This window comes from Tauraco erythrolophus, chromosome 14 (genome assembly GCF_009769465.1).
Source record: "Tauraco erythrolophus isolate bTauEry1 chromosome 14, bTauEry1.pri, whole genome shotgun sequence".
In the NCBI taxonomy this organism is placed as follows: Eukaryota; Metazoa; Chordata; class Aves; order Musophagiformes; family Musophagidae; genus Tauraco; species Tauraco erythrolophus.
In genome coordinates, this window is record NC_141478.1 from 11,472,183 (window position 1) to 11,487,578 (window position 15,396).

The window sequence follows — 15,396 nt, forward strand, 5'->3', positions numbered from 1 at the left end:
CTCCTTCATACTTTGAATCTTGGCATTTTCTGCACACATAGATCTTCACAGCAGTCTAGACTGTTTAAGTCAAGGTATTAAAAAACCAACAGTGGTGCAAATAGAGAGCAAAATTGTTTACACGCTGTTGAGGCCCGCGTATTTTGTCAAAATGGTTCTAGCCCACCAGCTACAACGCCTCTACTACTGGGACTGATAGGGCAGAAATTGGCATTTTCTTTACCACAGTCTACAAACCAGAGAGTTTCATGTTATATGCCTACAAGATTTATTTGACATTTTAATCTATAAATACACAAGGTTTCCACCAGTAAAAGCATGGGAATTTTCTCAGTGATCATGGCCACTGCTTACATATTGAACAAAATAACATGTAGTATTGCATATGAATAAGCAAACTTTGGTTCTTTTTCTACCTGGAGAGGTCTTTAGGACCAATCTCTTTCACTTGTTAAACAATGGCTTGCAGAGGACAACAAGGCAGCTGGAGGCCACACTGAATGCTACACTCTGGAAAGCTTGGGACACTGTAGAACTTAATTAGTTTTTGAAGGCACTTTTTTTGAGCATCATCACCTCTTCAGGCAGCCTGGAAAGAATTCTGGAATTTGCATGAGACTCCTTCTTGTCAGTGGCTGCTGCTTTGGGATTACATTGCTCAAGACTACCAGTCATTGGCACACTGTTGCAGCTAAGGGAACGTGCTGTCTTTTTCTTGCCTTGAACAGATAAGTAACTGAATAAAAAAGAGGTTAACTTATGTTTGGCAACGTCTTGGACATCTTCTGGAAAACAGTCATCTAGAGGATCCCCTTGACCTTTCACTTGTTGACTAATCACGCACGTACTGGGACTCGCTACTAACTTCTTAGGCTGAACTACTATTTTTCTGGAAAGTGTTTTGTATTTTCCTCCATCTGGATAAAGCTGAGAAGCATTACTAATGGCATCAGAACTAGGCTTAACTATCACATTAGGGCTTCTTGCCCCATCACCAGAATTGATGCAGTGCATCCCATAATTCTGGTGAACGATTTGGGCTGCAGTGTGTTGAATGATGTTCCAGTCTTGCAGAATATCTTCCCTGGTTGTGAACTGAGATGTTACAGTAAAGCGAATGATGAACTTGTCATGAATGGTCGCTGGAATAAGGAAGAGCTTGCCAGAACTGCTTAGTTCCTTCAGGAGCTTTTCTGTCAGCCAGTTGGGACCCTATTTTAAACATGAATAAAAAAACCCTACAGTTAGAATTTCCAGTGACTTCTAAACATCTCTAAGAATTCCAGCATCACAATTTTTTACATGAAAGTTTATTCACAGTTCTTAACGTCTGGGGAGAGATCAGCTGTGGTCAATGCATTCTAAAGAGACATGCAAAAGGCCCGATCTTTACCTTTAAACGAAATACAACCAGTCCAAGGTGTCTCTTGGCAGGAATTTCAAAGAGTGGATCACTTTTAACCAAGGATTCAAAGAATTTGGCTGTTTCAGTACCCTATAATTAAGGGGAAAAAAAAGCAGTTATGTATTGGTTTGTCACAAACCCACTGTAAAACAGGAAATTAAGTAGTTAAAAAGAATTCCTTTTCTCACTGAAACACATCATTCCAATGCATGAATGGTAGCAAACAGAAGGATGATAAAAAGCTGAGAATTGTAAAGTCTCTCGCTATTTGCCCAAACCCTTGACAATGAACAAGAGTAACATAACTGGACTATAGGTAGGAATTTTCTGGAAGAAGGTTTGAATGTGCCTTCTCAGATGAGAGCCCTTTGTGGTAACTGTTGATCCACAATATGATCCCTTGTATTTACGCTCCATCAAAGACTCAAGCCCGTAAATTTTCATAGCAATGGGCTCAGCCGTTCACGACAGCCTGCTTCCCAAACAGCTGCCACTTTGCCCCACAGAAAGCCACAGATTAGCACTCAGTAACGTACAGAAGGCATTGACTTATCGAGTCGCTTTCCACCGCCTATTGCTTCCAACAAGAGTACAGGAAACGTTTTGTCCACACAGTCAACCTTTACTTCAGAGTAAAATCAGCATGCGTTTAGCGCTCACATGCGAGCTTCGTGTGTGAGAAGATTTCTGTTACTCATCTTTGCATCACTGAATTTATTAAACTCAGCTGCCAATAAACAAACATAATATATTTACGCTTGCTTTGCTAATTCACATACATGTCGGACATGAGCTTGAAGCTTTTTCACCCCAAATGAACGAATCACAAACCACAGCTTCAAAGAACGAAATCGACGACTCAGCGGAATTTGCCAGTGCTGTGAAAACACAACGGTGTACCAGTGAGTGCAAAGCAACAGAAAAGAGTGTCCCCCCCTACACTGCTATGTCTGTTGCTTCAGACTCAAGTCAGAAATCTCCGTTGACACAAATAACTCATACTACTGAAAATCTGCTTAGCCTCAGAAATAACCATCAAAGAAACTACATATTTTCAACTATTTTCAAAATAAGATTTTGGCTATTCCCCTTAATCTATGGCCTAGATACACTTAGAATTTTTAGTTAATTACCAGCTATAACAAAACCTTTTCTCATTTAAAGAGCATTATCAATTTAAGATGTGTCCATTGACACTTTAGTGCTCACTTCAGCTCCTGTAATTTGCATATTTAAGTGCCATCCTGAATGTTTTCCCAAATCAACTCTAAACAGTGAGAGCTGATATAGGAGTATACCCTTCCAGAGGAAGTAACACCTACTGCATGGAAAAGAGTAACAAAACATGTACAAGAATACTTCCAGGGAGCGACACAACTACATGCACGGTCCTACTTAACCACAAGACAGACTCGTTGATATCCGCCCCCCCACTACACTCCAGTGAAAAGCACTATTGATTTCAAGAAAACAACTATCTTTTCAGGACTAGGGTGAGATCATAGCAGAAACAATTGGCAGCGAATATTCTTTTGTTTTACTGGGCTGAAATCTGGTGTAAGATAGCTCTAAAGTGAAATGCCTCTTAGCTCTCCTATGAATACCTTAATCTGAAGAAATATGTAATTCATTCTACTGCTGTTTCAGAGCATGGTGTTTCTATGGCTTACTCCTTTCTATTACACATTAGAGATACAAGGAAACTAGCCAAATGCTGTCAGTAGGAATTACTTCAGCAACCGATGCACAGAAATGACCTTTCTAACTAAGCTGGATCCCCATTTGTGTAAAAATCTTAACTACTTCAATCTCTGTATCTGAAAGTAATTTTATAATTAATTTGCATAACCAAAGCTCACTTCAAAGTTTTACTATTTAATCTGCATTAGGATCTCAGTGCAATTGAGTTTACGCTTTTATGTAATAAGACCAGCTATAAGATAAGCACATTCCAGAGTGTGAGGAGTTTTGCAATGTTTGAACATTAAAATGTTCAAGCAATTTAAAGGCAATTTAAAACATCAATTCATAAATAACAACTTACCATGAAATCAACAGCAGCTCCTGAGTTGGGATGTCTGAGGTAGACAGGGTTAACACTGAAGGTTTGATGTAACTTGTATTTGTCCTTAACCCTATCAATTGTAGAATGAACTGTATTTAGCAAAAAATTATGCAGAGAAAGACTTTGCAATGTGCATGTTATCCTTTTGGTGGTGTTTGTGTTTTGCCTTTACTCACCAAAATCCAGTGCAGTCAAAATGAACCATCATCCATTTAGAAGGGTTAAAAGTGAAGGAATCTGCATATTCAATTCCATCCAAGAACAATCGAAATTCAGGACATACAAACGCTGTTCCTGCATATGCAGCATCAATATGAAGCCAGAGTCCCTCAGAATCACCTGTTGGAATCGAAATGGTTGTTATGTAAGGGACATAAGGAATCAAAGTACATGCTTAATCTCTCCTCTCTGAAAACTAGGTGTGTGTTTCTGCAGGAGGTAGACAGGCTGACAACAAAATAGCAAGCAAGACAAACAATTCACAACCTAGTTTTATTCTAAAGCTGTGGATCCAGAACCCTAAAATATAGGAGAATGCTGAAATCAGATGGACTCTGTAACAAAATTCACTATTCTATATTTCATATGAGTGAGGCTTTTTAACGTTTGATTTCTGTCACCTGTCTTTTTACTAAGTGAAAATCCCCAGTACAACACAGTTACACAAAGCCAGAATAAAGCTATGGTGGCAAGCAAAAAGGACACAGAGACAGACACCACACTCAAACCCATTAGAGAAAGTGCTGCAGGTCTTCAGCAACTGCTTGTCAGAATTTATGCTGGTATAGAATCTGCACCTACGTCAAATTTACCTATTGAACTGGTGGCTACAAAGGATGTCCTACCAAACACTGCCTTCAAAACTCCTTTGCTAGGTTAAATATTTATGTATCCATCCTACAACAGTACTGCACTCTGTACTATACACAGTCTGTACTCCCTGAATAACCACATTAAAGATTTAGAAATAGATAAAGATATAAAGATATAAATGTATTAAATATAAAGATATCCAGTTGAGTATCTTGGATAGAATGTATTTTAGCATCCTAACCTAAATCTCACAGAAATCACTGCAAAGTCTTACACTGACTCCACTGATCTTTGAGACACATCTGAAAAACTCAGCTGATCAGTGTTTCTACTCTTCTAGGTTTTGGCATGAAAAATGCTTCTACTGTCTCTTCTGTGCTACCACAGTTTAAAATCAGGAAGAAAGGACACTTACAAATTGGACCCAGTTCTGAGAGATTGTCAAAAGCACAAACGCCAGTTGTACCCAAAGTTGCACAAACCTAGAAGAAAACAAATCTGTTAAGATGACATTTTTTTATTAAATGGATGAAGCACTTTAAAAGTGGAGAGGCTATCATATACAGTCAAAATTATTTTTTTTTTTAATAAAATATACATTCTTGTATACATTTGAACCTGCAGCTAATGTATTTTAACACAATAAGAAATGTTTCAGATGTAATTTTATGTTGACATTAAGAATACAACACCATGCCAATACTCCCAACCAGAAAGTTGAACATACAAAGACAGGCACTAAGCCTTTCTTTCTGTCTTCTGCAATGGCTTTCTTCAAAGTTTCACCTCTGAGGGAAAAGTTCTCATCCACAGGCAGAAATTTCATCTTCACAAGAGAAATCAAGCCAGCCTTTTCTACTGAAGAATGTGCCTTAAAAAAAAAAAAAAAAAACAAAAACAACCCAAAAAAACAGTAAGAAAGCAAGCTCTGAGGCTGAACAGCTGTGATAAGTTACAGCCTTATAAAAGACAGGAGTTGCAAGAAAAGTAGAGATAAGTCCTTACTATAATCACTGTATTAATAAAAGTCTGAAAGTTTCTTCTTTGTGAATAACTAAAAGAAATAACACACTAATTCCAAGGAATGCATATGCTCCATTTATTTGGGTACTGGTCTCTAAAACTTAGTAACAGGCATCCTCACTTTACGTTTGGAGGGCCATTTATCAAAACTCAGATCTTAAAGGAGCCTCTAGAAATGGATCAACCTCAGTTATTCCCTCCTCCCTGCCATAAGATAACACCCCTGAAGCATGCCTACTTCTGGGCTGGTGTAGCCCAAATCCGCCCCCCCCTCTCCTCCCCCCAGGAAAAAGCCCTTTTAGTTACACTAAGAGAGAACAGCATGAGTGCCTCTCCTGTTGCACTTTTCACAGGGGAATACGATAGTTCAGTTCAGTTGCCAAAGGACAGAAGGGGTTTGCAGACAGAGTCACAGTACTGTGTAAATGTTTCCTCCAAGAACGAGCACAGGGGCCTCGAGTGGAGACCACAACCAGGAGCAGCACTGAGGTAACACCCTGAGCGTGCCTGTCTCTGAGTGGAAGGAGGACGTGAAGAAAGAAGAGCTGAAGCAGCACGAGATCAGCACCTATTTACTGGAGTAAGGCTTTGTGGAAAACAGGAATGAAGTGCAGAAATGAGTCATGTGAAACAGCCTCTTGAGGACTGCTGAGACCCTACAAAACCTCATCTCCCACTGATTTTGTTTCCCCATGTGCAGAAAGCAACATTAGAGGGACTCGTCCATGCTTGTGAGGCAGTCAGTTTGTGTCTTCCTCTTGGTACAGAAACACGAGTTCACATTGTATGGTCTGGGTGAGGCAGCAGAAGCGAACTCGTTTCCTTTGTAACCTTAAGAACTTACTTGATCAGATGCATAAGCGATGAGGCGAGAATTGAGTGAAGACTCATCAGTGCCTGGCTCAGACAGCTTCATCTCCAGGATTTTGTTTTTCCTTGCTGCCAGCAGTGCAACTAAGGTTGATTCACTCACAGTGCTCTGTAAAGACAGTGCTCATTTATTGCAACATACTGCTACTTTATTGCTATTTTGTCAGGGATTTACTGAAGTCACCTAAGTGCTCAGCTGCCCACCCTTTCTTTTATTTCTACTCCCACTTTCCTGGGATGCTGTGGAAAGTCACTAGCTGACAAGCAGCCCTCTGGCCCAGCAACACAAAGCAAAGCCTTTTAACTGCTGCATATTTCTAATGTGTATGATTGAGTTGGGGCGAGTAAATAAACCACATTTTCCTTTTGTTCCTCTACAGCTAAACTGTAGTATCTTCCATAAAAATTACAAACCTGAGCAAAGCTCCTTATAACATCACAGAGCCTCAGCACTGATTCCAGGGGATACTTCCTTAGGCCTTACAAAAGGAGGTGAAGGTTCAGGCCATGATATTACAACTCTCAGAGACACAAAGTAAACATGAGAAAAAGGAAAAATAATTTCTTGTGTGGCTAAGGACCACTGGCAGAATGACAGTGACAAGGATTCCTTCTCTAATTATGTAAGAATCACTTCAGCAAATAATTTGCTGATGTGAAACAGACTGAAGAAACCAAATCTGACTCTCATTTATCCTTACGTAAGCCACAAGAGTACCTCCTCCTCAACCATAACACAATCAGGACAAAAAGAAATAGCATTTCCTACTCTATATCTTCTATATTTAATACTAAAATTGATAAAGTAACATCAAATTGGGATTTCAAATCATAGAACTATAGAATGGTTTGGGTCAGAAGGGATCTTAAAAATTATCTAGTTCCAAACTCCCTGCCATAGGGACACCTTCCACTAGACCAGGTTGCTCAAAGCCCCATCCAACCTGGCCTTAAAACACTTCCAGGAATGAGGCATCCACAACTTCTCTGGGAAACCTATTCCAGTGCCTCACCACCGTCAGAAGGAAGAAATTCTTCCTTAGATCTAATCTAAATCTCCCCTCTTTCAGTTTAAAGCCATTACCCCTTGTCTTATCACTACATGCCTTTGTAAAACATCCCTCTCCAGCATTCCTGCAGGCCCCTTTAGGTACTGGAAGGCAGCTACAAGGTCTCCCCAGAGTCTTATCTTCTCCAGGCTGAACAACCCCAACTCTCAGCCTGTCTTCATAGGAGAGGTGCTCCAGCCCTCAGATTATCTTCGTGACCCTCCTCTGGACTCGCTCCAGCAGCTCCATGTCCTTCTTGTGTTGGGGACTCCAGAGCTGAATGCAGTATTCCAGGCGGGGTCTCACAAGAGCAGAATGGCAGGACAGAATCACCTCCCTTGACCTGCTGGCCACACTTCTTTGAACGCAGCCCAGGATACGGTTGGCTTTCTGGGCTGCAAGTGCAAATTGCCGGCTCATGTCGAGCTTCTCATTGACCCCCATGTCCTTCTCCTCAGGGCTGTTCTCAATCCATTTTCTGCCCAGCCTGTATTTGTGCTTGGGATTGCCCCAACCCCTGTGCAGGACTTTGCCCTTGGCCTTGTTGAACTTCACAAGTTTTGCACCTCTCAAGTCTGTCAAGGTCCCTCTGGATGGGCATCCCTTCTCTTCATTTGTCTCCATTCAGACCCACAGAGCAAATCTTGCTGGTTTTGACTCCAGAAAAACTATCACCCAGAGGGAAATTCATTTGACTGAAAAGAAAATGTCAATGAGGCCACCCACCTCTGATGTCCCCTACCTGTAATACTCCTCCACCCACACTGTCGGGATGGTGGTGCAGGAATTTATCTGGAAGGCCCAGCATTTTAGCCAACCAATCCATTACATTCATTTCCAGTTCTGTACAGGCTGGACTTGAGGCCTAGAAAAATAAAAAGAAAGAGAATCAGGCTGTAAATCACCCTGCAAACACAGTAGGAGTATAACCCTTAGAGTAAACCACGTATTGCATTTTAATTAATAGCTATTAACACTTTTTAATTGCCTTGGGAAAAATCTCACCTAGATGCAACAAAGGCAGATGACAAGCTTTGTAGCGCTGGATATAAAAGCAGCTAACTGTGTAACACTGGCCTATACGTAGCAGAACACAACACTATTGTAATAAAAATTATGTTGTTTGTTGAGTTCTGTAACACAGGCCTCTATGGTAAGGTTGTAGTTGAGGGTGATCTCTGGGTACCTTGTTCATTACCAGCTGCTCTCTTGGAACATCAAATACAGAGACTCACCAACCTCCTTAAAATGTTCTCTCAGAATTACCTGCATCACTTCAGTGCAGAGCTTCTAAACTATCAATAATTTCAGAGTCATGAAAAAAAAAATAAAATCACAATGAGCCATTTGAGACAAAATTGTGGAACTGCAGTTCACCACACAAGTACACGTTCTTGGTCCCTTAAGAGAAAGGGCACTGATCCATCTTCCAGCACAGAGTTAAGGGAGGCTTTTTGAAGAGTGGCAAAAGAAAGATGAAAGCTGTTCCGCAGTGCCCAGCTTTTGACTTATGAAAGAATCAGTTTACGTCAAAAACTTAACAGAAATCTATCAAAACTAGATTGAGGGCATGGAAATGGATGTTTCTGTATATGCGATGAGCTAATCTGATACAACTACATGAAGACTATAACCACCAATTTCTCATAGGTTTATGAGCTTCTACTGCTTTCTTACACAGAGACATACATCTGAAAATCTCGGCAACTTCATCACTGGGGAAAACATTGGCTTAGAATGCCACTAAGGTACATAGAGTCATAACCTAGCAGCGCTGTGTAGCTGCTGGAGAAGGATACAAAATACAAAATACTCAGATATTATGGGACAGGCTATCAAACAATTATTTTCAGAAAAGGAAAAATAGGAAATGTGTTCTCTCAAAGGAGCAGGAGAACTGGAGTGGAGCCCCACCTACCCTGCAACAATGGATGGTGGCTGCTCTATTGCCTGCAGTACTTGTGTAACACTCTTGGCACTGAGACTAGACGACAGGGAAGAAAGCTCACAGTGGGATACGCAAAGAATTAGAAAACAGACATTTCTAGTGGTATATTTTCTTCATTCACCTCTTACTACTAGGTAATGCTAGGTAATGTTTGCTCTTATACGTTCTTTTTTTTTTAAGTGACATTTTTCATTTATGCAAACAACATACAATTGGTTAACTTAAATAATTATACTAACTCACAGAACAAGAAAGAATGACTGTGACTTGCTACTGCATAATACACACAGGAGATGCTTATATAAAATTAAAAAATAAATAAATAAAAATTACCCATGTGAATCCCAAGCAGTTAATTGCATCAGCCAACATGTCTCCAAGGAGTGAAGGCCAGGAAGTAAGAGCTGGAAAGTAGGCATGCATGTGTGGACTTTGCCAATGGACTACCTAGAACAAAATTATCTAGAAGTTAAGTCTGAAAACGTCACAAAATTCTGCACAAGATGTAGCGATTAGCATCTGTTCAAAGTGATGGAAAAGGATCACAGCAACATATGTGCAACTATAGATCTGCTAGCAGAAAGCTACAGAGATAATATCAACAGGAGTGCAGCACTAGCAAATGATAACACTATGTCGTTATTAGATAAATTCAAAATTATAGCAAGAGTGTTTATCTGCATTAAACAGGCAGACAAAGATTCTGAACAGGAAAGAATGGTCTTTCGAACATTACACAATGGAGTCAGAAATATTTATCTTTATAGGGGGAATCCTTGCAACGAATTTGCTCCTGCTCATGTTGCCAAACAACAGCTTGCCTTTAGCTACACATGGCAATTTACAACTATATAGCCTCTCTCTGCACACCTGAAGGAGCTTGTATGAGGGATGCCAGTGTAAGCATGTTTAAGGTGAATACCTCTCCTACATCAGGCCGAGTTTCTGCAAACATCTACAAGGAAATTTTAAAATAGACTTTGGAACAGTTTCTTACATAGAACAACAAACTAGGTAATATGAACTCCCTTAGCAGAATCTGCAGTATGGATGTACAAGGAGACGACGACCTTTACATTCAAAGAGCAGGAGACAAGTCTTATGTACATGACCTTGGGTAAGAGATGTTCCACCTTGCTGTGCTTGAGTTTCCACATCTCTGAAATTGAGATGATGCAGTTCAGCAGGTAGAGGCCTTGTGAAGCTAAATTCACTAGTTTCAGAAAATCATTGTTTCCCTTTAAGCAAATATGAGTTATTCTTAATATGTAAAATACTTCAAAAATACAATCAGTCTATCCCCTAAAACTGTAGCTAGGAACACAACAGTAATCCCCAGAATCCTTCTGTGGACATAATGTCTAAAAGATTAGATTATTTTACATTTTGGGTGCTTTACCTATTTAGATAAATGTTCTTCAAAACCTGTGCATTCCCAGGATTTGGTGTTCACCCCAGGCAGTAATGACTTTTTCCTGTCATCATTATACTTTATTTCTTACCCCAGGCATGATAATCTTCTCTATATCTCCAAAGATGTTGTCCCAGCTGTCTGGGTCCATTGGGGCAGAATCCGGCAACTGGGCTCTCATGTAACCAGGCTGTACGTCAGGAGTCACCCGTCTCTCTCTCACATTGCTCAGGTACTGGCAAATGTAATCTACCATCTCTTTCCCTGGAAGAAGCAAACCAGTGTTTTGAGTTTCGACTGCAGGAAAACTAACTAGTAGTACTAACACTTCACGCAATCTGTCAGTAGGATTGGTCAGGGCTTGGAACACTGTTCCCAGGATAGTCACAAGAACTAAACCTCCTCCTAGGCCCTGCTTGTCTCATCTAATAATGTGGGGACATGGCTTCTAGAACAGGCTTCGGGGGGACAGAACAGATTTCACAGGGTTATTTCAGTGTTGTCATTGAATAGTTCAAATGTACTTTTAAAATACAATCATGGTACAAGCACAGCTTGATTGGTTACTGAGAAGACAGACAGATTTTCTTGCCTACAAATTAACTGAAACTGTTTCGCAGAAACTAGATTTTCGTAACGCCCCATGCTTCCCTGTCATTATAGCGTAACCCTTTTTGCATCCTCTGAAAACAGCCGCACAGCTCCTCCACACCTTTTCTCTACTTTGTAGACAACCTCTTCCAGCCCTGGGACCAAAGTTTGCTCTACACCTCCAGAATTATGCCAGTAACACTGCAGTTGCACAGTGTCAGCCAGGGAAGAGCCACTGCGCACAAGTTAATTCAGAATCACAGTTCTGCAGCTTTCCCACGGTATTTTAAATGTAAGACCAAAAATCCTAAACCATCCACTGACTCTAAACCCACTAATTTAAACTCAACCCTGGAACACGTTTTTGTCTCAGCCTCAGCAGATCCAAGTCTCAAGGATATGTGTGCAAACAAGGAGTATATAGACCATCCTAATTTTGAGTACCAGTCCCAGCCCTACAACAGTTATCTCCATGAACAAATGCTACCTGTTTCCAAAAGCAGAGGATCACTCACCTCTCCGCCTGTACTCCTCAGGCTCCATACTGATTCCTTCTAAAAGCGCCTCTTCAAACCTTGGCCACGACCTTCCAGAAGCTGTGGGCAGTTTGGTCTGGTGCCTTGCTAGCTGCTTCACCCTTTATAGCTCCCTTTATCTCAGACTCACGCATTCTGGAAAAGGTTTAACGTAGGCAGGTTATTGGTGAGTGTTCATCTATCTAACTCCTCCCTACTGAGGGCTTTCGCAGTCTCTCGTACGTTCTCATCCCTGCTCTTTTGATGTGTAAGATAGTCTGTCTCTAAGAGAAGCTGCCTCTGCGCTAAACCTTTCTCATTTTCAAACAATCTCTCAGAAATCTCACAGTAATCCACGTCATGAACATAAGACACATTAACACAAGACTTGCAAGAGAGAAAAAGCTCAAGAGCTTCCAAAACCAAATAAAAGCAGCCATGTTATCCTAGCACACCAAACTACTGCGCTAGCAGTAGTCATTAAAACAAGGCACCAGCACTTAATAAATTTGACCCTGCAAGTGGCAACTTTGGGGTTTTTGTTTTGTTTTGTTTTGCTGGTTTTGTGGTTTGTTTGTTTGGCTTTTTTTAAAAGAATTTTAGGGCAGAGTTTCCCAAGACCCTATACCTGCATCCCTACAATGCTGTCAGTCCACTGTTACCAGAAGGAAAGGCCTTACAATCATTGCCAGTTCCAGAACCACAACACAAAGCAGCAGTGATCCTCTTTGTGGATTTCCTGCCCTTCTAGATCAGGCCAGGTTACACTGCAGGGTGATGTTCCTCCACTGGTATCACCCCAGATTGCCGGCCTGGGAAAACGCATCTTTTTCCCCCACCGCTGTGCTTGCTTTTCTCACATAAGCACTGAGATTTGGCCTTTTATCTCCAGAATTCCTCCAAATCCTTCACCTGGATTGTTCTCAGTTTGGAAGAAAAGCCATGCACATTCCCCCTTGTTCCAGTTTTAGGACATGAAAACACATCCCAACCTGTCTTTGGCAGCACGACCTTTGACACCATACTCAATGCTGAGAGCTCATCTTCACCAGAAGGAGCTCACTTGCTCTACACTGACACCAGGTAGCCCTGGGAAAAGAGAAGAGGTAGGACTTACAGACTGAGCACCAGAAACTATCACATAGTGCAATATATGTTTGCCCTGATTTTGCTCTACCCTAGGCTCCTGCTTAGGGCTGGCCCTGTTGGCAGCACAATACCAAGCCTGGCAGACCCTTCGTCTGACACACCCCAGCAGTTTCTCTGTTCTCATCGCACCGAACAGAAGTGGCTGTCAGAGCAGCTTCCATTTTCTGCCCCACGTACTGTAACACAGCCTTCATGCTTTCATTATTCTAGAAAGCTGTTAACGTCTTTCTCCACAGCGTACTTTCTACAGAACAGTGTGAAAACCTTTCCCAGTTTCTGCTGCGATTAGATATTTGAGAAAGAACCGTTTCATAGATATGACAAAGATGCTGATACACACGCATGAGATTAATATACAGAAATAAAAAAAATTCAAAAAAGACATTCAAAGAAGTGGTGCAAGAAGTGCAGAAAAACCCATACTACAGGCACGTTCATCTCTTATCTCACATTTCTCTGGAAACATTAGGAAAAAAAAATAACAAGCTGCCCACACATATCATCACTGATCTTTTCTTGGCTTTACTGTAAATGCTACCATAAAGGGGAGCAAAGAAGGGGAGAAAGGACTGGCATGAAGAACAGGACCAACTCAAAAAGAACAAGAGTTCTCAAAAACTGTGATTCTAGCTCATTACACGTACCTAAAACATTACTTCAACATATGGACGTGTGTTCAACGAAAGCTGGTAGCTAATTACAGTTATGATTTCAATTTGGAACAGCAAATAAGGAGCAATACTTGTAATAATGTTTTCGGAGCTAAACTACACAATAAATATTCCATGTGACATATACCCTACGCTTTTGCTCAAAGCTGATAGTTTCATCAGTTTGGTTTCTCATTCTGTGCAGAAAAGAACAAACAGCAGGTCCTGTTCGGAACTGGAATAAGACAGGTGATAATGGATCACGGGTAGGGTAAACACTGCTAGCGATAAATACATTTTTGCTATAGCTACCCTGCACTTGGAAGGATTTCGTTACAATGAGGAATAGAGTATTTGCTCACAGGAAGCAGAATGAATAGAAAAGGTTCTTTTCATTGTTTGCTACAAAGGTCTGTGCCGTCAAACCCGTGGGAAATTCTCCATTTGGACACGAGCATTACCACTATCACTGCTCAGACTAACGCTGAAATTCTTATCGTTATTAAGAGTTCACAGAGATTAAACTGTAGTTAAGTTTGTGGGACGTGAGGACACAAACATTATTTTGATCACAGAACAATTCAGTTGGAGCAATGCCTAACCAGCACATTTAACTTGACTAACTGGTTCCCGCATTTGCTAGTGACATAATGGATACTTTCCGAAAAAAAAAAACCACAACCTTAATATATAGTAATTTCCAGTTAGTCACTGCACAAGGCTTGCTTCAAGTCCTAGTACCAGCTAAGTATGATTATATCTTTGAAAATAATTATTCTAAAATTCACCATCACAGATTGTCCCTTTTTAATTACATTTTGATTATTTTGGGGTCAAATTTACCAACTGGGATCAAATCTGTCAAATTTGTACCAATATTAGGATATTCAGGATTTTTTCCTAAGTGCCAACTCTATAAACTCAAGTCAAAGTTTGAAGAAGGAAGACTTTACTTTGTATTGTATAATGCAATTCTTTCCCCACTCCTCCCTCCTATTTTTGAAGGCCATTCTAAGCCCAAAACTGCTTTTTCATATTTTTTTGAATGCTTAACACAGCAATTTATATAAATTGCCCTTCTAATACACATATGAAACAACTGAAATGGAATTGATTATACACTATACATATGTGGAAAAGATATTTAATTGTAAAATAGAAAAAGTAGGCCAGAGTACAGTTTTAAGGGTAATTCTTCTGTGTACAGTATAGGTAAACTAGACTTTTTGCTTAAGTTTATATAAACAATTCCATAAAAGCAGTGAAACATGGAACAACAAAGCAAAGCACAGAGTTTTATCTTACAAAAAAGTAATCTGCACAGTAGTTCAAAACTTAATGTAACACAGCACTGAACAATCTTAAGGCAGCTCAGTCTAAGCACAGGACTAGAAGCCAGGAACTCCTGAGATCTATTCCCAGGTCTACCACAGGTTCACGTGGTCTTGGGCCAGTCATTTAACACTCCCTGTGTTGTGCTCATACCAGTTATAAAATTGAGACAATAACACTCACTCACCTGCCTCAGGCAGTACAGTAAGGGTTCTTTAAAAGATTTTACAATGCTCTGAAGATGTAACGTGCTATATAAATCCTAAGCATAATAGATCACTGCACAGACACACACAAACACAGTATCACAGTGAAGAACAATGATGCCAGGTAAGAGCAGCATCACTACAACATAAAAAAATTACTTGTCCAATCGCATAATTAAAATGCAAAAGTCTGTTTAGAAAAAATGTATCACTGAAGTAATTTCATGGCTATTGGGGAAAAGAGATCAATAGGAATATTCTAAAAGAACTACTATTTGTGTTCCAGTGGAGACATTCCTTTCTATTCGTTACTGAACCTTAAAATGTTTGTACAGACACACAAAGTGAAGTTTCAATGCCTCCACTACC

The 15,396-nt window shown here is 40.4% G+C and overlaps 1 protein-coding gene across 1 annotated transcript; it reads right to left on the reverse strand.

Annotated features, from left to right (window-relative positions):
- Positions 1-412: 412 nt before the first annotated feature.
- HDC (histidine decarboxylase) lies at positions 413-11,752 on the reverse strand. The gene is given in 13 exon segments (XM_086620131.1): positions 413-549; positions 552-1,212; positions 1,394-1,495; positions 2,185-2,283; positions 3,450-3,540; positions 3,647-3,809; positions 4,699-4,765; positions 5,011-5,154; positions 6,151-6,285; positions 7,968-8,090; positions 9,507-9,620; positions 10,676-10,848; positions 11,691-11,752. Coding segments are annotated over 13 exon segments (1,998 nt in total). The 5' UTR covers positions 11,719-11,752; the 3' UTR covers positions 413-451.
- Between the last annotated feature and the right edge of the window lie 3,644 nt (positions 11,753-15,396).